Genomic DNA, 25,784 nt, shown 5'->3' on the forward strand with positions numbered 1-25,784 from the left:
CACACACACACACACACACAAAATCATACACACTCCTCTTTTTATACAGCGCCATTACTTTTGTCCTAATTGAATGCGTAGTCCTATTCGTCTTAAATTACGGCGTCGTTTTGGATTGCTTTCTTTCAAGTCATTAAGATGAAATGAAACATGGAGGGAGAGGGGGGGAAAAAAAAAAAATAAAAAAAAAAAACGATCCGGCGTAATCCGTTTATAAAATTGCGGAAACTCCGTCGATGATATGATTAGCGATTATACGAGGTTCACGTCATATTCAAGCTCGGAAGATCTCGTAGGATGGGAATGTTTTCCGGAACTAACTGGATTTGTATGAACACCGTGTTTCCTGTATAATAAACACACATCACTTTATTGATGCGAGTTTGATATCCAGTTTGAGGCCTAAAATGTGATGAACCCAGGTTCATCCTTCTCTTTGAACACCGGTCATCTAAAAGCTTGGCACTGGAAAACGTATGCCAATTTAGGAGGCGAGTACCCTCACGTATCCATCTTCCCTTAATGTTCCAGGAGGCCCAGACAGAGGTAGATCTGTTCTCCGACTGTTCTTCAGCCTGTCCAACTTCACAGACGGTACCTGCCAGTTTCCGTCATTAAACCCGGTTCCTCTACGGTCTCTGGCGTGGCTCACCGAGTCCGCTGCCTGCTCTTCTCGGCCCACGTGGCACTTCTTGCCCAGTTCCCTAAGAGCTGATTACAGTGTCGCAGAGCCTGCTCACTTTGGAGCTCCAGCTGAGGGGAAAAAGCTCGAAGACGGACAAGGCTCGCTTTCTCAATCGTTCTCTCACGCGCTCTCTCATATTCAGAACAGCTCGGTGAAACGTACAAGGGAAGAGGAGGGGGGGTGTGGGGGTGGGGTGGGGGGGGGAACGCATGCATTATTCAAACTGTTCAAAGCCAGGAACTGAAATGTCTGCATGCAGGTTAGGCTGGAATTAATTAGCAGGAAACGGTTTTAAGGAAGCACAGCCAGAATCGGGAGTAGATAGGCCTTGCTCATCTTGCTCTACGGTGATGTTGCACACACACACAAAAAAAAAAAAAAAAAAAAAAAAAAAAAAAAACACATTTATGCTTCCAGAGAAAGAGCAGCTGGAGATGCAGGGGCGCCGGTCGCATTCTCAGGGCTCAATATCCGGCTCGATACACAATCCCATTTTCTCGTTGCGTTCTCTGGTTTCGTGTCCGGCCGCTGCCCGTGCCTCGGCTCATTGGCTCTGCTGCAAAACGTCCATCACGAGCTGTGACGACACAGGCAGGCCTAATCTCCGCCACGATCTCCGACAAAACATTACACACCGCAAGGATGGCAGCAGCTGCTGAACTGGGAAAAGGCAAAAGTTAAAAAGCACCCCACATAATGAATGAAGGCCAGGCTCAGATTTGTTATTCTGTAGCCTTCATCCGTTTCAACACACACACACACACACACACACACACACACACGATGAGTAAAGCAAGCGATCTCGGATTAACAAAGAGACTTCCTCCAATGTTTAAAAATGTGCCAGTTTTCCTTCTTGGAAACTTCTAGTCTTGAATCGGATCTCTCGCTACACGACATGACGTCTCCTGTCCTTAGGATTCCGTACAGAGAGGCAGCCAACGAACGACTCCGATTAAACAGTCGGGTTAATAACTTCAATCAAGCCCGGCAATTCAACTTGAGCAGTAAAACCTCACGCTTTAAAGGCCGGACAAAAGTTCGACAGATAAAATAAAGTAAAAAGAAAGCGAACCTTGAAGATGTAGTCTCCAGTTACAAGTAAAGGCTACTCAGGGTGGAAAATAAATAAATAAATAAATAAATAAATCGACAGTATTCTCGGAATTCTCAGCTCGCGGTAAATAAACTTCAATCGAAGACTTAGCCCGCGACCGCTTCCTTCCTGAGAGCCTTGGCTCACTTCCTTACACTCACCTTAAAGATTGACCGTAGCTAGAAGCTAATTGTGCTATTAATCTTAATGGCTAACCAATTACTTGCTCAAACTGTGCCTCTTCCTAGAGGGAGAGAGAGAGGGGTAGACGGAGTAGGCCGATCGCGTGCAATCGCTTCCTCGGTCTCGGCTCTCTGGGTTTTTTTTGTTCTCCTAAAAACAAAACAAAAAAAAACAATGAAAACCATGGCGGCCTGACCGTAGGGATGAATCACTCGGCTATGGATGGAGCGAACGCTGTGGGCAATACAGCTCAGAAACCAAACCCACAACAACAGCAGCAGCAGCCATGTTTAGGTCAAAGAAAGGACATAACCGGTACCTATCTGGGTCACGCCACAGCTCAGACACGTCCTTACGGTAGACGTGGGCGTGTGTTCTCCACGCGAAAGCAGACAGAGAGCCGAAGGACCCACCGGGCGAAAGTACAGACGATAGCATGAAGATAAAGTGAGAGATAAAAATGTACCGTAGAGGCGTCTTTTCATTCCCCGCATGTTAATGCAACACGGAAAGGCACGGCAGTAATCTTTAACATCCATTTGTGTGCCTTAAGTAAGGAATAAAACACTCAGGGACGCGCTGTTATTGGAAAACGATCAACAACAGGATGGTGTGATGCGGCTCGAGGGGAAGCCGAGTTACCGTTATCACCCTGAAGTGGATCATTTTCCTTTAGCATCACTCCCCAAGGGGGTTCTCATTCATTCCTCTTTAGTCCATCGCAAGGCCCGGAGTGTTTTATTCCTCTTATAACCACAAAGACCGACATTATTTTTAGTTTTTTATTAAAGAACATGTCTATTTTTTTTTTTTTTGGATCCTTTTGCAGTTACATGCTGCGGAACACCCAGGAAATGGGTTCGTTTCCGTTATCACCTACACCATTTCACACTGCGATCAACACCTTCTGACCAATCAGGATCGAGAACGAATATTAAACGAGACTTAAAAACGGTAGAACACGCGAGACATACTCGAGAGTGCGTTCAGCTGGGAGGTCGATGTGTAGTACGTTTTTTTTTTTTTCCTTCTGCGAGTGTTAAGACAGGAGGCTGATAAAGCGTCGGGACTGGGACCGGATGTCCCAGGCTTCCTCCAGCTAATCAACACTCAAATATCAAAATCTGCCTGAAAATGAGAAATCTTCCTGTCTGGATGCGTTCCGTTATTGCAATCCGCTTGCTTTCTTTCTTTTTTTTTTTCCCCCTCTTACCTCCCAACCCCACACTGTTCTTCCCCTCGGTATTGATTGTGATGTAATTGCCTCTAAAACACTGGCGGTACCAAAGCCACTTCCACTATCGATGGAAGCGTGTGGGCGTACTGGGATTTTCACTCCGAGCGCAATCAAGGCGCCGTCGCCAACGCCTGCCGTTATTAAAAGCGAGCGGTGGGCTAAAACCACGGGCAGAACGTTTCTACAGCAATTCCACTCACGGGGCCGGTTTTTTAAGCAGCAAAGTGGGCCAGACTGGATCCTAATTCACACATATACTCTCTCTCACACACACACACACACACGCTGTGATAGTCTTTCTCGGAGACTAACTAGGACAGGCTCACACCGCACACGAGGGAGAATCCTGTCTGGAATTAACTACGCAGATTCCATCCATCCCTCCCTCCATCTTCTATACCGCTTATCCTTCCTTCAGGGTCACGGGGAAACCTGGAGCCTCTCCCAGGGAGCGTCGGGCACAAGGCGGGGTACACCCTGGACAGGGTGCCAGTCCATCGCAGGGCATACGCAGATTCCATTTCAAATAAAAATTAATGTTTAAAATTATTATTTATTTTATTTTTTTTAAACTGCAACAGCTATGTTAATAACCAACAGAGGATGATTTATAAAGAAAACGAGCTGGAGCGGGGGGTTCCTTCTCCAAATGAAATATTTGGCAACACACTGCCAAAGACCTTGAGTCACTCTTGAGCGCAGCAGCCACGTTAGACAGAATATCCCGCTCGACCTCCAAACGCTTCAAGGTAAAAGCGTCAGAAAAGCTAATACACTTAGAGAGACACTTAGCTCTCGAATACGACACTCACTGACCCAGCAACTATCCAATCCTCTCATAACACTCTGCTAAAGAGGACCAGGGCAGATAGAGGGCAGCTATTTAACACACACCTCACACACACACACACACACACACGCACGCACGCACACACACAGTTTCCTTTTTTTCCTTCCTTTTTTAAATGCTAACAATTACATTTTAATTTAAATAAATAAATAAATAAATGAATAAATAAATAAATAATCAGTGACGCTTTGACATTTAGGCCATTCAGTTCATTTAATCTAAACGTATATATCAGACACGATCCACGCTCTTCACGCAGAACTAGCACTGGAATCTCTTAGCTTAGCACACTCGGTTTGTTCCCCCTAAAAGGGAGGGTTTCTTACTTAAAAAGACGGCTTCTTGACAATTCCGCCAATTCGGCCAATCACACACAGCTTACACTTTGTCTGACTCCGCCCGTGCGTCGTCTATTTTTGGCACTTTTGGTACGCTGGCAATAAAAGTCGTCCGATTTGACGAGAGTACTGAGCGGAGGTAAATTGGACATGGAGGAAAAATGCACTACTGTCTGATATATGAAAATAAAAAAAAAAGAAAGGCACCCACGACTTGACATTCCCACTCGGAGAGTCAAGAATCTTCCAGCTCATGACCTCTAAATCAACATGGCTGCTCACATCATCGGCAGTACATGAAATACCATTTCCCATCTCTTAAATAAGATTACCGTCGTGTTTGCGTTAGATGAATAAACAGACAGACGCGTTATTTGGTTAAATCCAGAACGCCGGCCATACGCGCTGTGAGAACGTCAACATTAAAGATCACTCATACCACTTGCTATAGCTTGTTGCTAACGGAAGACAAACACGGAGGCTCAAGGTCAAAAAAGGACGTCGTCTTTCATGTTCTGACTTCCGAGTCGAGCCGAGCAGCGGAACTCACAGGAGCTATTTAGGACGTGGTACTTTATCTAAAAAGCCTTTGAGAAGAGCCTGCTAGCATTCCATTCAGTACACCAATCCCAGCTAAATACTTATGACACGGCCTTGAAATCACACACAAAGAACCGTTAGTCCTCCTAATAAGTCGTAAAAATGCCTAATTATCCCTTTAAATTCAGTTCGAGGGGAGAGGGAGGATCAGTAATCTCTCTCTCTCTCTCTCTCTCTCTCTCTCTGACAGCAAAGTAGAAAAAAACTCATCTAAATTTAGCATCAGATTTATCAGGCTGTGGCAAAAAATGAAAAAGGGGGAGTGTGTGTATGTGTATGAGAGAGAGAGAGAGAGAGAGAGAGAGAGAGAGACACACACACGGCAGGCATCTTAGCGGTGGGCGTCCACAGAGGGGAACTGTTCGTCATGAGTCACGTTCAGACAGAACCAAAATACATCTCCGCCAGGCTCGAAAATAGCACAGTGCACTGACGCTGGCCTGGTGTGACACACACACACACACACACACACACTCACACACACGCTAGACAAAAGGCCTGCCCCCTAGCAAGATCACAGTGGAGGAGGAGGAAGAGCTTGGAATTTTTAAAAAGCTCAAGGAAGTAAGTCCAATGTGCAGAGAGAGAGAGAGAGAGAGAGAGGGAGAAAGATGGAGAGGGAGAGAGAGAGAGGGTGAGGGAGATGGAGAGAGGGAGAGCAAGGGAGAGAGAGAGAGAGAGAGAGAGAGAGAGAAAGATGGAGAGGGAGAGAGAGAGAGGGTGAGGGAGATGGAGAGCAAGGGAGAGAGAGAGAGAGAGAGAGAGAGAGAGAGAGAGTGAGAGAGAGAGAGAGGGTGAGAGAGAGATGGAGAGAGAAAGAGAGAGAGAATCCCTGCAACCACCCAAGCAGATAAGCACAGAAGTGCTGCAGAAGCTCTGAAGGACACGGAGACAGGGAGCTACAGCACAGCCAACTGCAAACCCCCCCCCCCCCCACACACACACACACACACACACCTCATTCTTTATCTCCCTCCTCACTGCCAGCAACACTTCTAAAGGACATCCCCATCTTTTTGGAGCTTCTAAGCATATAAATTGTTGGGTTTTTTTTTGTTTCTTTCAAACCCCCAACCCCGCCTCTCGCACACGCACTTGATTTGCTGCTTTTTCCATGTCATGTGACTGCCGCTGATGTGTTCAGTGGTTGTAATTACGGAAGCAAGATACATAAAACATACAATATCACGTGTGCGTGCGTGTGTGTGTGTGTGTGTGTTGCTCTGTGATGGACCAGAATCCAGAAAAGGGTGCGTTCCTGCCTCGTCTCCGGCGTTCCCAGATCCAGCACGACCCCGCGCAGGCTACTGAAGATGAATGAAGGAAATAAAAAGGTTCGTCTCACAGCAGAGTGCATCATCATCATCATCATCCGTACACACGCTGAACTCGGTCGCCTGCTTATCATACAACCAGGAAGTGTGTGTGTGTGTGTGTGTGTGTGTGTGTGCGTGTGTGTGTGGATTTTCTCCGTCTCATTCTCACGGTGTTTTATGAGGAAACAAAGCATCTCCGATAATTTGCCAAAGAGCGGAACGGAAAGGCGTTGCTTAGGTGTCAAAACTGATGGTGATAACCATGTACTGTCATATGCACACACACACACACACACACACACACCCACACACGCAGAATAAAGCTCTGCTACATGTTGTATTAGTAGTTCTATCGTTTAAAAAGACTAAAACAAAGAGCTAAGAATAAACGAGCTCTGTTCGCGCGCCGCTGCGCTGCTCATGCGGTTCAAACGCAGGCAAACAAAAGAACACGAGTTTATGGCTAATTACTCTAAAGCACCTAAAACATCCTGCCTCGGTTTATGATAAATCGCTTTAAACGCTATGACTAAGCGGCTAAACGAGGCTGAATGTAGCGGGAGCTAAAGGCTGACTCGTGGAGAACACTAGCAGGCAGAGATAATTGCGTGCCTTTCTGAAGGTGCTCTAATAGGCCTGCTAGGCAGCAAACGGTGAAGTCTGCACACTCGAGTGTGTCGAACACAAGCCCTGCAGAGCGCGCAGGGAGGAACGGTTCTGCAGCAAAACGGCCCACATCCACTCACGACGGCTCACACACACACACACAGCTTACACATACGCTTAATTACACACATGCCGCTTTTACAGAAATCTGAAAAGGCATCAAAAAGGACTGGATTTCAAACAAATAAATCGATGTGTACGCACGTCAAGGACTGTGATATATGTTAAAAGAAGCACGTGGTCATACTGGGGGGGGGGGGGGGGGCATAAAGATGGACAGATAAATAAATAGTTAATAGACAGAAAGATAGTTGGGCGGAGAGGGAGAGGGACAGACGGATAGCTTGGCAGACGAAGACAGACAACCAGACCGCTGGATAGATAGACAGATGAAAAAGATGGATAGATAGACAGTTGGGCAGACAGACAGGAGCAGATAGTTGGACAGACTGACAGACAGATAGATAGATAAATAGAAAGAAAGACGGATAGATAGACAGATGGACAGACAGACAGGAGCATAGTTGAATAGACTGACAGACAGATAGATAGATAAATAGAAAGAAAGACGGATAGATAGACAGATGGACAGACAGACAGGAGCATAGTTGAATAGACTGACAGACAGATAGATAGATAAATAGAAAGAAAGACGGATAGATAGACAGATGGACAGACAGACAGAGGAGCAGATGGTTGGATAGATAAACATATGAAAGAAAGATGGACAGATAGACAGTTGGACAGACAGATAGATATATAGATAGATAAACAGATGAAAGAAAGATGGCTAGATACAGTTAGACAGACAGAGGAGGAGATAGTTGGACAGACAGACAGATAGATAAACATGTGAAAGAAAGATGGATAGATAGACAGATGGACAGACTGACAGACAGATATAGATATATTATATATATATATATATATATATATATATATATATATATATATATATATATATATATATATATATATATACACATACAGATAGATAGATAGATAAACATATGAAAGAATGACGGATAGATAGACAGATGGACAGACAGACAGATAAACAGATGAAAGAATGACGGATAGATAGACAGATGGACAGACAGAGGAGCAGATAGTTGGACAGACACAGATATATAGATAGATAATGAGATGAAAAAGATGGACAGATAGACAGTTGGACAGATAGACGGCTAGATAGATATATAGATAGATAAACATATGAAAGAAAGATGGACAGATAGACAGATGGACAGACAGATAGATAGACAGCTAGACAGATATATAGATAGATAAAGAGATGAAAGAAAGATGAATAGATAGGACAGGCAGACAGACGGCTGGATAGGTGGATATCCTGCGCAGGGTCATGGTGGACAGGGCGTGTACACCGGGAACACTGAGCGTGATGCAGGATCACACCCCGGATGAGACACCGGTGCGTCACATACACACACTCTTTCATACCTACGAGCAATTTATCCGAGTAACTTTTATCCAATCCACCCTCGGTACGTTCTGGAAACTGGAGAACCCAGAGGAACCCCCACACAGACACGGGGAGAACATCTGAAACTCCACCCAGACAAACCCCAGACCCTGCAGCTCCTCACTGCACCACCTCAACGCCGTTATCATAAGACTACTTCCTTCCTGTATCAGACTAACGGCCTTCCGTAAGTCCTGGAGTACAGCGTCTCCCGTCACTACACCAACACCCAGACATATTATTATTATTATTATTATTATTATTATTATTATTATTATTATTATAGACTAATAATTTGTGCTGTGCAAGTCGCAGCAAATGCAGGACGCCGAAAAAAATGTCTTACAATCCAGAAAATACAAGGTCACCCACCCGAGCGTCATGTGGTACACGTGCAGAGCTAGCGAAGGAGCTAATCTACAGGCTGTTCTTCGTGTAGAAGGCTCTGCTGGGGATCTGGAGGAGGTATGAACTCGTACCCGCTCGTCCTCATTGCCTCGAACTCCTCATTACTGTCACTCAATGAGGAGATCTCGGACAGGCCAGCTGGAGCGACCTGGTGCCCTCGCTGCACGCACTCTCACTCACACACACACACACACACACACACACACACACACACACACATACGTATGCGTTCACAGAGAGGCAGGCAGTTGCTGGCGATAACTACAGGGCCCGGAACCCCCACCCACCACAATCTAATTAGCCGACAGCCAGGAAGACAAAGGGAAAAGAAACATGAAGCACACACACACACACACACACACACACACACACACACACACACCACATGAATAAACATCTGCAGTAAGCGTGTAGAAAGGCACCCAAACAGGCAGCCAGACGCTGCCGCAGAACCTTTCCGAAGGCGTTCTACAAGCTGGCGAGCTTCTTTAGGTCAATAACAACAACATCATCAAGAAGAAAAACAGCATCTCTACACCAGCACACTCCCTCCGAGTGCACTCCGGCCTACACGCAGATCACAGACACTCGCCGTCGCTCTTCCAATCCACTCCGCCACGCCTGTGTTTGAGCGAGATTTATGAGATCCTATATCTGCTTGGCCACTTAGTTTTGTTTTGTTTTTTTTCCCCCCTCCCTCCACAGGCCCATTTCAAATCAGAAACAAAAGGGTAAGGAGGTTATTCCATCTCCAGACACTTTGATCCATCTATTACCACCCAAGAATAATAGCCTCTCCCATCCTCCTCTGTGCACACGGCCTTGTTTGTGCCTGCGACATGTGTGCGGTCCTTTTTCCAGGGCCCCGAGGGTGAGAGTGGGGTGACGATAAAGCAATCCCATCAACTCGACGCTGATTGATCGACTATCCTCACTCACACACACACACACACTCACACACACTCGCACACCCAATACGATCCGGGTTAGCTCTGTTTGTTTCTTGTTTTGTGTTTTTGGGGGCTGGGGGGATGGGGGGGGGGGGTCGAGTCAGTCAATGGACTTCCCATCTGCTGCAGGTTCTTTTCAAAGCAGACTTTCTTTTCTTAACTAACACGCCAGCGCCATACACGCTCACGGCTGGAGAGTTCTGTTTACACCTCGGGTTGTTCAGCGAAGACAGAAAAGGGGAGGAATCAAAAAGATGTGTCGGAGTCAAGGCGAGCTCTTCCGAAGCAGCTAGGAAATATAATCCTGGCGGATGATTGAAACTCTCGCAAGCGTTTGACAGGAGTGTTCGGGGTGCCGGAGAGCTGCCTGGCAGCTTTCATTTTCTCCGCGGTTCGTGCAGTCGGTTAAAATGAATAGAATCCGAAAGCCCGGGCTGCAGTTACATTTAAATGGCCTAAAGATGTGCAAAACGGGGCAGCAACAGGAGTCGTGTTCAATTCACCTTGATTAGCAAGGCTGACCAAAAGCACCACTGTGCGTGTGTGTGTGTGTGAGAGAGAGAGAGAGATGAACAGAAGTGATGAGAGAAGCAAAAGCTCATTTCTGGTGCCTTAATTGGTGTTAGAGCTCTGAGTTAGAACAAGAGTCGAGCAGCAACACTCCTGGGCCTCCCCACTTTGGCAAAGAAATGAAAGTAGTTTGGAAGTGTGTGTATGTGTGTGTGTTACAGGCATTACCTTTGGACTTCTTGGACTGGAGCTTTCTCGCTAGGCAACACATTTACCCTCGACTAGAGCGCCACGGGAATCCCAGAAGGTTGGCTCTTATGATGACGACGACGTTACCAACACAACCCATTCCCATGAGGAAGCTCAGACTGAAGAGCGCACTCACCAAGACACTCGTGTGAAGCCTTGTGCGTGCAAAAAAAACAATCCAGGAACTGAACAAGAAGAGCTCTAGAAAAGTTTTCTCCGCTTTGCTAGCATGGTGCTCTTTTGGCTAGACCTTCATTCATTCAGTCCGCCTTACTAGCAGGTAGATCTTTAACCCCACGATAAACCAGGAAGTACACCACAAGTTCTCTTGGCTAGACCTTTGTCCACTCTCGCCTTGCTAGCACGGGCCATTAAAGTTCAGGTTTTTAGCTCAAATCCACTCCCAGCCCATTGCACCGTCTGTGTTCGCCAATAAAATAAATAAATAAATAAATAAATAAATAAATAAATAAATAGGCATCGCCGCTGTCATGAAAGTCGCGTTCATCCGGTCCATCATAACAAGGTAGACCTGTCACAACAAGGAAAGGGTTAGTGCAGCGGTCGCTTGGTTCTGAAGCACATAGCGGCGAGGCTTCATTTCCATAACGAGCTCCTCTCAGCGCAAATGGCCACGGCCCCGGCGCCAATTAAAATCGTGTCAGGACACGTCGGGTTCCGTCAAGCCGCAAAAACGACTGCAAAACAACAACAATAACAACAACAACAACAACAACAACAGCGGCGGCAACGAACACTTGCTGATCTCAGGTGATATTAGCTGGCACGCCAACCCTGGGCTTTTTGTCGCTCCGCTTTTCTCCAAAATAAAGCGGAACGAGGCCGTTTCTAACACGGAGGGGAGGAAAAGGTGACGGCCGCCTTGCTTTTGATTTTCCTCAGTGGCTCACGAGCTTCCAGCGCTTCCCTCTCATTAGGCTGCACGTCTCGCCGTCTCGGTGGATTTACCCGAGCAAAAGACGGCGTGAACTCGTCCGAGCGTGGATTTGCGATGACGAGACGGGCTCGCCGGCGGAGCTCGGACCGGGTCACGCACCTCCGCTTGTTCTGAGCGTCCATCCCTCCGCGTTCTCTGAACGTCGCGGACGTACGTTACGAAGGATCAGACGGTCATGAGCGCGCGTGTACATCAAAGCCACAGCCTGCATGAATACGAGACCCCGCGCGGTCACCCTCTCTACTGAATATTTATGTCTAAACCTCAAGTCGGAATACTTCACGCCATTCCGCACAAACAATATCTTTATTACAGAGACTTCGAAATATCTGTTTAAAGATCTCCCTGCGCTCTATTCCAGAGGAGGCTGCCTAAGCAGGGTGAATTTTGGGGCGAGGATTGCGCTTTCACACCCATTTAAAGGCAGCGGTTCTAAACTTTAGTTCTGGTGCGTTCTGAGATGCTTTTCGGCTCACCGCCGGTGTAAAGAGTGGTTATTTGAGTTATTTGACTCGCACGCTCACACACACACACACACACACACACACACACACACACACACACACACACACCGAGGTTGACCTATTCATCCCACAGCGCGGCCCTTTGAAACACCTGCCTGCTCGGTGAAAGAGCTGAAACCGATACCTCAACCACAGGGAGGCAGAGCGGAAGGACAGAGAGAACCGGAGAGAGAGAGAGAGAGACAGAAAAAAAACGAAAACGATGACAAATGCAAAACAGTGAGACGCTTCAAAACCGAGCCAGACTGCTTATAGAGGCCTTAAATCAATTTGACATGGAGGAACAAAAAGGGCTGTGCAATGCTAATCTATCTGCCTTAATCCCATTGCTCCGAGATCCTTTTGAAATTCACATTCAGTGCTTAATACAAAAACAAATAAAACCTTCTTTCTTTCCTCCGCTAATCAGCTTGCCCTTCGCCGTGCCCTTTCTCAAGCAGTCAAAGCTGGATGTTCGGATGAATTATCTTAAATCCGTTGTCTTAGCTCTTAAACAGCGACACACGGTCGACACAACCGACACCGTCTCGAAACCTGCCAATCCGATCCAGTTTCCATACCCTGGCCGCACCGCTTACAGACCGCGATCATATTCTTCTGAAAGGTCTAAACAACAACAAGCAGCGCCTGTGAGAACAAAACGCATTTGCATCCTTTTGACAGAAATCCGACGATCCGGGGGCAAACGGTCTTTTATTTATTTTATTTATTTTTTCTCTCTCTCCCCCCCCACGGATTCTTTTTTTCCAAGCTGTGATATGGAAAAGAAAAGGTTAAACCGGGGAAGTATTAGAACGGGGCGGGTGGGGGGGAGGAGGGGGGAAGAAAAAAAAAAGCTTGCACAGAAACACTCTGTTTCCCAACCATATGCCGATACCCTTAAGACACCATGTGCTTTGGCTTTGAAAGCTTTCACTACCGATTCCCCATCCGAAACTCAAACCGCTCAGCAACAATACCTCTCGGAAACACCACGAGGAAAGACGGGGGGGAGGGGTGGGGGGATCCATTATCGATTTTAGCTTGTTTGGGGATGAAGAGGAAAGAAAAACGGCGTAAACACTCTGATAGCAACACGCGGTGGTGGACGTGAAGCGGAGGAATAATTTAACGACGACCTCCGTGAAAACGGTCGCATGGAGGAAACAAACCGCAGCAACGCACGCTACAGTTACAATCCTGAACGGTGTAACGGTGAACAGTGCTTACGGTATCACACCGATGATCACACGTTCCCTCACCGGCCTCTTTTTCTTTTTTTCTTTTACCCCTCTCAGGAAGTTTTAAAAAAAAAAAAAAAAAAGAGGAAAGAAAAAAGCGGCTTACGTTATGAGAAACCGCGAAGCGTGAAACGCCTTACCGCAAAACAGTCCTGCCACTGGAGACCCCTTCTATAAAATACTAGCTTCCTCATACGAAAAGACATACAAATCCCAGTGTACGCCGTCACTATGGAAACCATAACGCTTTAAATGAGAACGGGCGCATCAACGTAAACCTGGGGTTCGAATCCGAATCGAACGATACGGTACGGTAGCGGTGCGAGCGTGAGAACCCGAGCGGTCCGGGGGTTACCGGTCCATCCGAGAGCGTCTTGGAGCTCTCGACATTCCCGTCGTCTTCCAGACGGACCGGACCACGCACCGAACACAACCGCGACACGTCGTGGCATGAAAAACAGCAAGGATGGAAAGAATCAGGACTGCTGGGAAACAGAGTCAGCGGCAGCGGACGGATGAAGCGGGTCTTACCTTAGGCTGAGCGCGGCGAGGGAAGGCCACTTTAGGGTCAATCTGAGAAGGAAATAAGAATGTAGAATTAACAGGATGTCAAAAACACAGCCGCTTATCTGATTAGTACACTCACGAGATGAACCATATGAGCTGGATGGACAAAAATCTACACAGTAGTGGCAAGCAATATGTCCAAAGTGACATCATCAGGTCACGCGCACCATCCGATCGTGATTATTTTCCGTATAACGGGCGTACATTCACGCACGGCGTATACGGTAAGAGAGAGACGCTATGCGCGAAGAAGCACGACCAGGCGAAACCATCAGTAGTCTAAAGTGTTCGCACATCATGATCAAAAGTATTTGTGTCAATTCAAGAAGCCCAAAAATTACAGATGACAACAGATTCTTCTTCGTTTTTTTTTTTTTTTTCCCCTTCCCGGGGTTCATCGTCTTGTTAATTTGTGTTTTTCTCCCCGTCAAGCGCTCCCGCCGGGAGCTTTATCAATCTCGCATTTGGAACGAATGAGAAACTATTTCATGCACCAATGTCACGCTCGGCTTTAATACGCGGCTCTTTAAAAACTTTCAGCCGATCTCATCCGAGCAGACGAGGAAAAGAAAGAAAGAAAGAAAGAAAGAAGAAGGGGGGGGCGGGGGGAGAAAAAAAAAAGAAAGAAAAAAAAAACGTAAACAGATCGAAATTGTTCTCTTGCAGAAAATTACTTGGCCGTGTTCAGCAAGGCAAACACTTTACGTTGAGGTGCATCTCGTGCTATAGAGCCGAACGCTCGCCCGGAGGGAGGGACGGGGCGAGATCAGATTGGAATCGTTTACGGAGGCGAACGCTCGTCGTGCGCGCTATATGAAAACACTGAAGCAATTTGGATGAAAGCGTGTCCTTCACGGACGAGGTCTGCGACATAATCGCATTTAACGCATGAAAATAACGCCATGATTGATACTAGGGGCGCATCGATACTGAAACTGGTATCGGGTATTGCCCTGATATCGTCCTTAATTACTCGACGTTCGCGTGACTGAAAACTGTCACAAAGCGCTCACGCTGGAGACTCCTTCCTCAAACCATAAACAAACATCTCCATGGAGAAAACTACACATCGGCGATGACACGGTTTATTAAACAGACGTAAAGAACGTGAAGGTTTAACGATCACGCGTTAGGACCGAAAGATGGAGCTACGACTGTTCAGGGACGTCCTTTTGTCCACGTTTATAGAAAACGGTGTGCCGCGGAGCATCGGAAAACCACCACATCGCGTCTGCTCACGTTAAGATCACAGAGCGTGATAGAAGTTTGCGCCACTGGTAAGCCAAATATCATCGTGTGAAATCTCAAGACATCATCACGTGACACAATATGGGACAATGAGACTTTCTGGAGAAGAGAACTTGACACGGAAAAACAAGAGCTTCACATATAATCGCTAACTTGCCGCGGTGCATATCAGTACGCCGTGTAGTTATAAAATGATTGAGCCGGGACGTTAGCAAGATCCTCAGAAAAGTGCATCGTGATCTTTATATCTTGAAAGATCACACGGTCGAGCCTTCATAAAAGCTTCATCGATCAAGACGCGAGCGTTTAATACGTTCGCGCGTCTCTGCGATGAGCCTTTTTTTTTTTTTTTTTTTTGAGCCCTTCACCTCGAGCGTGTTTAGTGCATTAATCGCGACGTCGCGCATTTCCGGACATCCTAACGACGTCCGCGTAAACACGGCATTAAAAGATATTAAAAACGGCTCTAGTGTCACGTGGGGCGCGACTCCATTACCCTGCTGTCTAGCGGAGCAGAAGAACGCAGACTCGAGGAATTTATCTGGAGGATAAACGGCCACGTCCCATACAGAACCCCTCCAACACCCGTCCCCCCCGTCCCCCCCGTCCGTCCGTCCGGCCGCCGTAATTCCATTTGACAGAGTTATGATTGTTATCTCTGTAAATCAGGTCAATTTAGGAGATAAATTCCATAACACCTGGCTACAGTAACCTTCCTCAATTCCATGTAATGATTCGTTTTAGCGATTGGCCCCAGGCGCGAGCGATTCAACCTCAATTACTGCGAGAGAGCGGCCCAATCCGAGCACACGCTCACCGCCACGCTTTGAATTGCAAAGCAGGTTGACTCTTTTCATGAGGCGTCTCTGTGAAATACACCCCCCACCCCCCCCCACCCCCTCCCCGCAGACGAGTTCCCTTCTAAGTCCGGTTCCTCTCGAGGTTTCATCCGCATATCGACTTCTTCCTCGCCACTCTCACCTTGTTTTGCTCCTTCGCGATAAACTCATACATTTAAAAATCTATATCCTGAATGTATACGTTTCTATAAAGCTGCTTTGCGACGATGTCCGCGCCACGCAAATAAAACTGAGTAATGAGGCCACCGATTCGTCGCCGGATGAAAAATACTGTGTGAGATTAACATGGCAATCAGCACTGCCAATTTAAACACACATAACTAAAGAGAAACAACACACACACACACACACACACACACACACACCATCTGTCCAAGTCCTGACTCCATTCATCAGTAGTATACTACATGCGCACGATGCCTTTAAAAAGATACGCACCGCACGAGCCAATCAGAGCGCGCTTCCTATTTCGGGTCGTGCCCTTTCGGAGTGAATGGCTCCTCTGTGCACCTCAGCGAGGAGGAAAATGCCAACAATCTGTGTCCTTTCAGTGGAGGTATTTATGTAAATGCAAGGCTGATGAGAGAATTAGCTCGCATTCATATCGAATGGTGTGACCAAAGACTCTCCGCTCCGTCACTTCAGCAGTAAATAGGGAGAGATGATAAATAAAACGCACACGATGCCGCCGGCTAATTTGCAGGACTAATGTTTGATAATGAAGCAAAATAAATGAAATTTCTTTCATTTGGTCTTTTGATTAGCGGGGGGGTGGGGGGGGAGCGTGAGGTCGAGCGATATAACGTTAGGACGCTGGAATGGTCATTTTTCCGCGCTGTATTCTTTTCCAGGAATCTCTCTCGCTCTGGGGTTATAAAAACATAATTTAAAGAAATTTCAAAACGGCGTTCAAATGGAGAATATGAAGAAGAAAAAAAAACCACGCATTTAAAATCACGGTTATCTTTAAAATAATTAAAAATCCACTTCAACACTCCGGTCTCGCGGTGGTCCACAGCTTACGGCCGCGCGTAAGGAAGTGCTGATCGATATAGCGGACGCCGCTGAAGTTCCCTTAGCTGTGATGCTAAGTGTATTTACAGTGTCATTTCAGTCAGAGTTATCTTCCTAGTAATTAACCGACAAACCTGACGGAAAATGCGATGTTCCGGACAATTTTCCTCGTTTTCGCCGTAACCCTGCGTTCGCGTCGTCTGTAAAAGCCTCGACAGCTGTGTGCTAGCTGGCTAAGCGGTTAGCTGTAACGACCAGCGCGTTTACCCTTTGTATTGAACGTACCCTGGTTGCCAAGCAACATCGCTTTCTTTTCACTTTGAACTTTTTCTAAAATGCTTTTCTTCCCCTCCCCCCCCCCCGCCCCGCTCCCCCGTTCCCCTTTCTCCTAACAGTATCGCGTTTTTACTTTTACAACACCGCCAACGTTAAAAATATTCACACTAGCAAGTTCGACTTTTCTCGCATTAGCTTTATTCCGTCTCCTTCTCGTTGTTATTATATAATCTGTATGATTCGTCCTTGTAGAGGTTATATAATTGAGGCCATGAAGGGTTTTAACTGCTCTGCTTGCGCTTTCTAAGCAAACCTAAATATCACGATGTAGAAACAGGTATTGCAGGAAATAAAATTTAAAAAAAAAAAAAAAAAAAAAAAAAACCTCCTCTCATGCCGTAACTTGAGATCATAATATTTTGGCCACATCACCCAGCACTAGATTATCTTCCCTGCTCGGCTAAACGAGCCGGTTAATGCACCCTCTTAGCAGCGTCGATCAATAACCGGCTCGTCTTAATTAAACAAAACTGAAACGGTCAGACTTAAGTCGCTATCGATTTCTGACAAATAACACCCGCACCAGTCCACGAGTCACGTTCCATACAGTATCACAATATACATGCTTCAAGACCTCTTCTTACCCCCAGTGAAAATCTTCAGTGCCACGACTTGAACGTCCGATCGTAATAACGCGTGCTAAGATTAACCGGTCCGGCTAATTAAAATATTTCCTGTTGTTTTTAAAAACAACAACGAATCTAAACCGAATTAAACTGAAGCTGTACGTGACGTCAGCGTAGTGATTACTCCAACGAGATCAGGACGGCGACCTGGCGCGCTTGAAACGCTTTACGGTCGTACGGCAACGAGACCTCCCCGCGGATTCCGTTAGAGCTGCTCGATATGGGTGGGGAGAAAAAAAAACAAAAAAACGTCGTATCGATGTTACATCGCTGCTTATTACGACCGCTTTACGCCTGGCGATAAAACAAAACAAAAAAAAAACATCAACGGACAAATCACGCTCACGATTAAACACGGACCTGTGACGTCCTGCATCGTTTGGAAACCATCACAATCTTGCGACATGCGAATAAACTCGATCGCGGATCCGTACGTTTTCCGTTGGCGCTTCGCGTCGATAAACAGTTCGCTGTAGTAATAAGAAATAGTTTTAAATCGGGGAAAACGGTGAAAATGGTTTATTTAATTGTGACTCAGACATTCATAGGGGTTTGTTTTAATACTTTACCAAGCGTACAACAATCGCAATTTAATCGCAAAATGCTTTTTTTTTTCTTTTCCCGTCCATATTTTTGTCTGGCTCTGATCCGAAAACATGTAAGCACCTTATTTGGAGCATTGGGGTAAACAATACGTGAGAGGTATTAACCACTAGTGGGTGCGCCGTTATAAGAAAATAGTCAAATCAAAGACAGGCCGGTGTGATGGACGGCCGTTACCGTTACCATAGTTACGCATGAAACGTTGTTGACGAGAAACAGTCCGTACAGGATTTTGCGAACAGGCGTTTTATGATCGTTGTGGCTAAAAACGCTCGATTTAGAAATAAATACGCGTAAATAAATAAATGTGGGGGTTTTTTTGTTTGTTTTTTTTTTATGTGGAAAACTACTTGAATTGTTCTTTTGAAGGCTTTCCTGTCGCGGAAATGACCATTACGGAACACTAACACTGGAGACTCCTTCCATTCGCCTTAACCGCGACACACCTTTTTTAAAATCGGTTTGCGTCGCGTCCCCACGAACGAGCTGTTACTATAGTAACATATCCCGAACGAGTGACTTGCCTCAGAGCTTCTGTTACAGGGAAATTAAATCGACACCTCCTGACCAATCAGAGTCGAGCGTCCGACAGCACCGCGGTATACGCGAGCCCGCGTTTGAACGGCGATGAATTCAGTCGTACGTTTACCGGACCGCTCACAAACCATAAACTCACAGGTTTATACAGGAGAGTGAAATATTCCATAGGAAAATATGATTTAACATTCAATTAGGTTCTCGAGTACCACTGGTGCTGGTCAGCGATCGGGAATGATCCGTGACGCCTCATAAAATTGTGTCATGATACCCATGATTGCTTTGACTGATTAGGGAAACGCTTATAGAATGTGTTAATCGGGTTCATCTGCATACAGCAAAAACAGACTCCGCAGCGCTGTGGCCTCCATTACAAGAGCCACTGATATCACAATAACGCTTCATAAATGATATACTGCGCAGCACTGAATCCCCGTTATCATCACAGCTCCTAGGGAGTGATGAAACCGGCTGCAACGGGAATTTAGTGCAAGGTCAGATTAGCCGATTCCAGCAGATATCGCTGGTGCGCATCATCACCTGCGTCGGATTGAGGCGGTTCGCTTTAGGGGACATTTTAGACCTGGGAGAAGCTTTCCAGAAGACCCGGTGCTGGAAACACAGCCCTGCTCGGTGACTGCAGCAAACTGGTGGAAGTAAGTCATCACTTTTCTGACACTCATATACTGTGAAACTGTACACCTCTGCGGAGGTAAACCTGCTTTCCACAGCGAGAGTGTGTGTGCGCGTGTGCGTGTGCGTGTGTGTGTCTGGTCTAGCACAGACCGGCAGAGAAGAAACAGAGCAGGAGAGTGTGCAGGTGTGACGAGGAGGCCTTATGTAACCCTGCTATTCTTCTAGTTTCACTGCACAGAGCAAAAGGAACCTCAGCGGGAAAGAACCCATCCAGTCGTTCGTCAACACCGGACCAATCGACCCTTCAATCTGCTCCTCAGAACAGACGCTGGAGCCGTTTAGATCGCCCCATTTTATCCAATAGAATTCAGGCGCAGATCTGAGCCGTTTAAGGGAAAGTGGCACGGATTTGAACTCGCGACCTCCCGGGATACTGATGCAGAACCTTAAAACGGTTCGCTCTGCTTTCTCAAATCGATACTGCTCTGCTGTTCGGTCTATTTTTCCCCCGCCACCTTCTTTCTCACAAATTCGTCACGGCGAATTCCCACCAGCTCTGCCCATCATACGACGGGTAGCAACTGGGGGAGGGTGAAGGTAGCGCGTGCGCCCTCATGCTACATCGCGGGGACGGCGCGACACACTCGCAGGACGGCTCCATTCGCGCACTTCTTCACGCATAACCTCACAGACGCCCACAGACGACCGACGGACGAATGACGACGCAATCCATCCGACTTCACCTTGGCGATCCGCGCCACCGGTTATAATCCGTAAGAAACGATCCGCATGGATCGCTTCGGACTACGTTAGCGCTGTCCGGGCGGCCGTGTGACGTCCGGAGTACCATTCGTCGACAGACCCGCTCGGTTGCATCACGGCGTGTACGGCGGTACGGAGACGGAGTACAGTAAGTTGTCGAGAGGCTCTTCCGAAAAGAATGCACGGAAGGGGATACGTGCGCTAGGTAACTAAGTATGCCAAGAAGTAGAAGGCAAAAAACTTTTCTTCCCCCCCCTCAAACGCAAGACGTAGCAACAGCCTGCAAAAATCATTGACGTGTCAATCCAGACGGGACTAACGTTAGACAATGCAGAGCTGGTTGAGGAAAAACAACGACAAAAAAAACAAAACAGCACTTTTTTTATTTATTTTTTTTCCCTGAGAGGAGAAGGGAGAAATAACACCGACGTGGCCCATCAAGACAGGAACCACAGAGGCGCGCCTGCAAATGATGGGAATGCAAAACACTCCAGATCCATATGTAAATTTAACCCCGTCGGAACAGGCCCGCGGTCGCGTTTCTGGAACCTCTTGTCAGAACGCGACGCTCTTCGCACCTGTCGTGATTTTTTTCAGGATCGCCATGTCTGCGTGAGCTGGGGGAAACGAAACAATAAACGGTCACCTTTCGACTTTCTGACGTCCGGCGCCGCACCGTAGCGCTCGTCGAGTTTCTCTCAAAACTATCGAGTCACACGATCTGGTGCGGGGGAAAGAAAAAAAACGATGACGCCGCGCGGCGGTGATGCTGTAGCGTCTGGCGCAAGAGCGTGCGAGTTTAAAAACTCGGACGCCGCCGCCGTATGAATATGGAAATACATTTGCAAAGATTTGATTGCGGTTTTATGAGTTTTGCTAACTCTCCTCAAAATCCTCATCATTCATCATCACACGGAAAAGGAAGTTCTGGACCGACGCGGATAGTAAGAGAACACAAGAAGTGTTCTTTCACGTGAACGTGGACTGATCTGTGGATTGAATGACGCGCTGCCAGACTACGACAAAACGACGATACGGACCTACAGTCGCTCGGGACTTTGAGACCGAGAACTACGACGCTCTCCTGTAGAATACGGATCCGAAAAACACGTTTAACGCTGGTTTTATTCCTGACTGCATTTACTTGTCTACAACTTGCCCCTACAAGAACCAGGCAACTAAACAACCGTGTGTGCAAACGAGATATCCGGGGGAACTCGACGCCAAAGCCAGGACCATTTAGAGTCAACAGAGCGTCTAAAGATGTTCACGGCGTTTATTTTCTCTTCAGTTCCGGCTATTCAGCCCAACAGTCGCACAAACACACACCACAACACACGAACCTGCAGCAGGAAGCCACTGCGCTCCCTCTCTGAGGGCGTGTCAGGACAGCCTTCAGCTCCTCCTGCTGCTCTCTTCCTGACGATGATCTCTCGTTTGCTCATTTTGAGCGTATATATATATATATATATATATATATATATATATATATATATATATATATATATATATATCTCTCGAGTGTTGGAGTTAATCGGTCCAAGCTGTCGACTCGAAACCTAAACCGGAATCACGTGGCTTCAAATCGTGATGAAAAAAACCCGCCAGCGGTTCGGTCCTTCACGTATCGAGACGCGGCTCGAAAACCACATCACGTGTGTGTTTTGTTCGTCAAGCTACCGTAATGTCGCACGGTTTCAAAGTGGTTACAATAAGATTAAAAGAATTTTTTTTTAAAAAAACAGTGATACCCATGATCCTCGGTTCTGGCATGAATACTTCCCGACAGAATTCTGACGCCGTCTTTTCTAAATACGAGTCCAACCGCGCAACGCTGCTTTCAAATTTCATCCTCGATCCTGAAGATTTTGCCCGAAATCCTGCCTGCTCCGTCCTCAAGTAATCACGCTCGACATCGTAACGCGCTGCGATTCTGTTTAAGACGGCGAGCCCATCTGCTCGCTTCAACTGATCTGTTCTGCGACGTGCGATCTCGCCGCTCCCAGGTATTACACTAACATTCACAAGCCTTCCTCTGGCAAGTCATTTAATCCTAAAAAAAAAAAAATCAGGAGCGAGGCAGGACCCGGTCCGCGCACAGAACCCGAGCAGAGCACCGTTCGGGACACTCCGAGGTTCGAATGCGGCCCTGTGCTGGGATTTGAACTCGAGACGAATTTTTTTCAAAAAGTGACCATGACTGAAGGCAAGAACCGATAAAACTACATCATACATCAAAAAAAAAGCCCGATATAAATCTCACATTTCCATTTTCTTTCAGAGAAATATATCAGAAATCACAGCAGCTAGATAGACTTGCAAATCTAACACAAAAAAAAAAAATCAAAGCATATCTCTTAAATATTATTAAAAAAAAAAAAGTGTGCGCAAGCCCAGAGGTAAAGAAGTAACGCTACGATACTTCAATCGATCGATCGATGACACAACGTCCTTTTTTATTTTTTCTATTGAGAGACTTTAAGGGACATCCGATGCATACTTTCAGACGTGCTAACGGCTAAATTAGCCGTGATTTGTTAGCTGCTCTAAAGCCGGAAGGAATCTGAGGAGAAGCGACGGCCCCGGGATCATCGCCGAGACGTAGAACAGGCTCAGGAAAAAAATTAATGATAACACTCTTGTCTTTCTTAATGCGGCCAAATCCTAGCAGACATCTAACTAAACCTCTCCTGTTATGCGTCTGTGTGTGTGTGTGTGTGTGTGTGTGTGTGTGTGTGTGTGTGTACATGTACGTGACATGGCTTCCTGTTAGCCATGCCGACAAAATGAGAGGTCAACGCCACGTCTTTAATCATATAACCCGCTTTGGAGCAATTTCCCTTCGTTTTCTTTTCTTTGATACAGAAAACAGAAAGTGCACTTCCAACAACAACACCACCACCACCACCACCGCCGCCACCACCGCCGCCACCGCCGCCGCCGCCACGCTCCTAACTTCAATTCAAAGCAGACAGACAAACCGGGATGGACGCCACGTCCTAAAGCAGGAAAAACGAGAAGCAGGCCCGAGTCGTCGGGTGATTGGAGACGGAGCTGATGTTTAAAGTCCCCATGAAATGAAAATGGAGGTTTTGCGGCTTTTATTACGAATATGTTCGCCTTAAGGTTATCTATAAGCTAGTGCGCTCCAAAACAATGACAACATTCGCAACATATTGGAAAACATACGCATGTATTCAAAATTGACAGCCCCCTCTCTCTCTCTCTCTCTCTCTCTCTCTCGTCCACCGATACGGATCAACAATTTCCGACGACATCATCCTGCACTCGTCGGATTCTCTGTCCAATCAAATGCGCTGTAGAATCTGAAGTGTCCCGCCCCCAGCGCTAGAAAAATCGAACCGTCAAGTACGGCTCGACCCGGGTCGGTGAGGAAAGCTAAACGCTATTGACTATTTAAAAAGGAGGCGGAGCCACTCGATACGTCCCGCCCTGACTTCCCGTTTCAGGGGAAATTACGTCAACACGTCGAACGACGCTGCACGTTTCAAAGGCGATTCACGGGGACCGTAAGCTTACACGTTGTGTACACGTAAATAAAAGCCTGGAGGTGTGTTTGCTGGCGTAGCGTCATTCGATGTTCGTTTTTTTTGTTTTTTTTTTAACCACACCGCCTCTACTTTCAACTAAAGACGAAGAGAACAAACGACGCTACGGACAGGATCACGAAATCACAGTCTGAACAACACCCTGTGCTTTCTAGAAATATGATGATTATACGGTATTAAAGTTTAATACCATGATATATTTCAAGATTTAGACAGATAGTTAAGCGCATTAACACGCTAAAATTAACACACGGGTTTACGATTACGTTATCTTCTAAAAGTGGGGGGGAAATAAATAAATAAATAAATAAATAAATAAATAAGGTCTTCATGTTTGCGACCTCAACAAAAAGTGAGTCTGGCTCTACAGACGTTAAACTTTCAGCGATTTGCGTTACAGAAATACACACACTGTGTGTGTGTGTGTGTGTGTGTGTGTGTGTATGTGTGTGTGTGTGCATGTGTGTTGGGCTCGGGATCACACTCCACACTCCGCCTATTTATTGCTGTGCACACATTTTATTTTTGGTACAGCTGTTACTTAATCATCTCCGGCTAGAAATCCTGCAGAGATTTGCACGTTTGTTAGACTTTTCTATCTCTCTGTATATTTTATATTATTCCTGTGTGTGTGTGTGTGTGTGTGTGTGTGTGTGTGTGTGGGAAATTGATTAAACACACCTGACTCTTGTGCCTACTTGGAAAAGCGCCACACTCTCTCTGCTAATTTTATTTTTTAACCCTTTTTGAGTCGATGCTAGCAAGAAAAGCCGTTATAATATCTGATATTTTTTTTTTAGGGGTTAAAGATCAGACCCCGTCTTTTATCGTCTGCGCTAAACTCTGCGAGAACACACACACACACACACACACACACATAAACATAGATACACACACACAGTTAATTTCTGCCTAGATTGATTTGATAGCGTTCTTGTAAGGAATACACACACATGGGGGTGAGCTGTAATAGGAAACTAGAGTCCTGAGTGGGAGGGGCATCACACTCTCTCCCTCCTGTCAATCACAGCTTCACTCGCCAATCGTGTTCGTCCGCGAGGTATGGGAAAGAGAGCACTCTTTCTTTTTTTTTCCCCCCCTCCGAGTGTGTTACTCCGCCCTGCGACGCCGCATGAGCAGCAGTATGTGAAAGATGCAGTCGTTTCACTTCACGTATCAGAGGAAGCATGTGTTTGTTGGGGGGTGGAATCAAAAATAAAAAAACATTTGACTGGCACTGTATATGACAAAAAGGAGAAACGTTAATAAGGGACAGGACTGAACACGATCGACTGATCATATCCGACAGATGGATGGATGGACCATACGGCGATGGACATCGAGACGTTCTCTCATTCTCGCACAAGTTATAAATAGCCCACACTTCTTTAAAAGCCCTGACCTCGACCCCACTGAACACCTTTGGGATGAACTGGAGTTGTGTGTACTCTACCCAGGATTGGTTTCCGATACATCACGTCTTCTCAGCCAGGCCCACGCTCGACGGCACACGACGCAACCGCAGTAGTGACACTATTAAATAATTCAATAAAACCCGCTATAGCGACACTACACAACTATAGATTTAACCCCTCGGCACGTCCTTATCTCCTCATCCTTACAGTGCCGTGTTGTTACCCTTCATAAACCGGCGCAGCCGTTATTCATCCTGCGTTTACCGCCCCGGAGGACCGCGGGCGCTTCTTCACATTTGGCATTTCAGAGCTTTTAAACCGCCGATGACGCGGCGTGC

General features: G+C 46.6%; 1 protein-coding gene across 8 annotated transcripts in view; it reads right to left on the minus strand.

Annotated features, from left to right (window-relative positions):
* The window catches only part of msi2a (musashi RNA-binding protein 2a), a 218,608-nt gene that overhangs the window by 186,402 nt on the left and 6,422 nt on the right, over window positions 1-25,784 (minus strand). For all 8 annotated transcript variants that reach the window (XM_053646207.1, XM_053646206.1, XM_053646213.1 and 5 more), the window contains exon 5: window positions 13,805-13,846. In XM_053646207.1, coding sequence (XP_053502182.1) covers window positions 13,805-13,846 — 42 coding nt within the window. The remainder of the gene's footprint in view (window positions 1-13,804; window positions 13,847-25,784) is intronic.

The sequence above is a fragment of the Ictalurus furcatus genome, chromosome 16 (assembly GCF_023375685.1).
Source record: "Ictalurus furcatus strain D&B chromosome 16, Billie_1.0, whole genome shotgun sequence".
Classification (NCBI taxonomy): domain Eukaryota; kingdom Metazoa; phylum Chordata; class Actinopteri; order Siluriformes; family Ictaluridae; genus Ictalurus; species Ictalurus furcatus.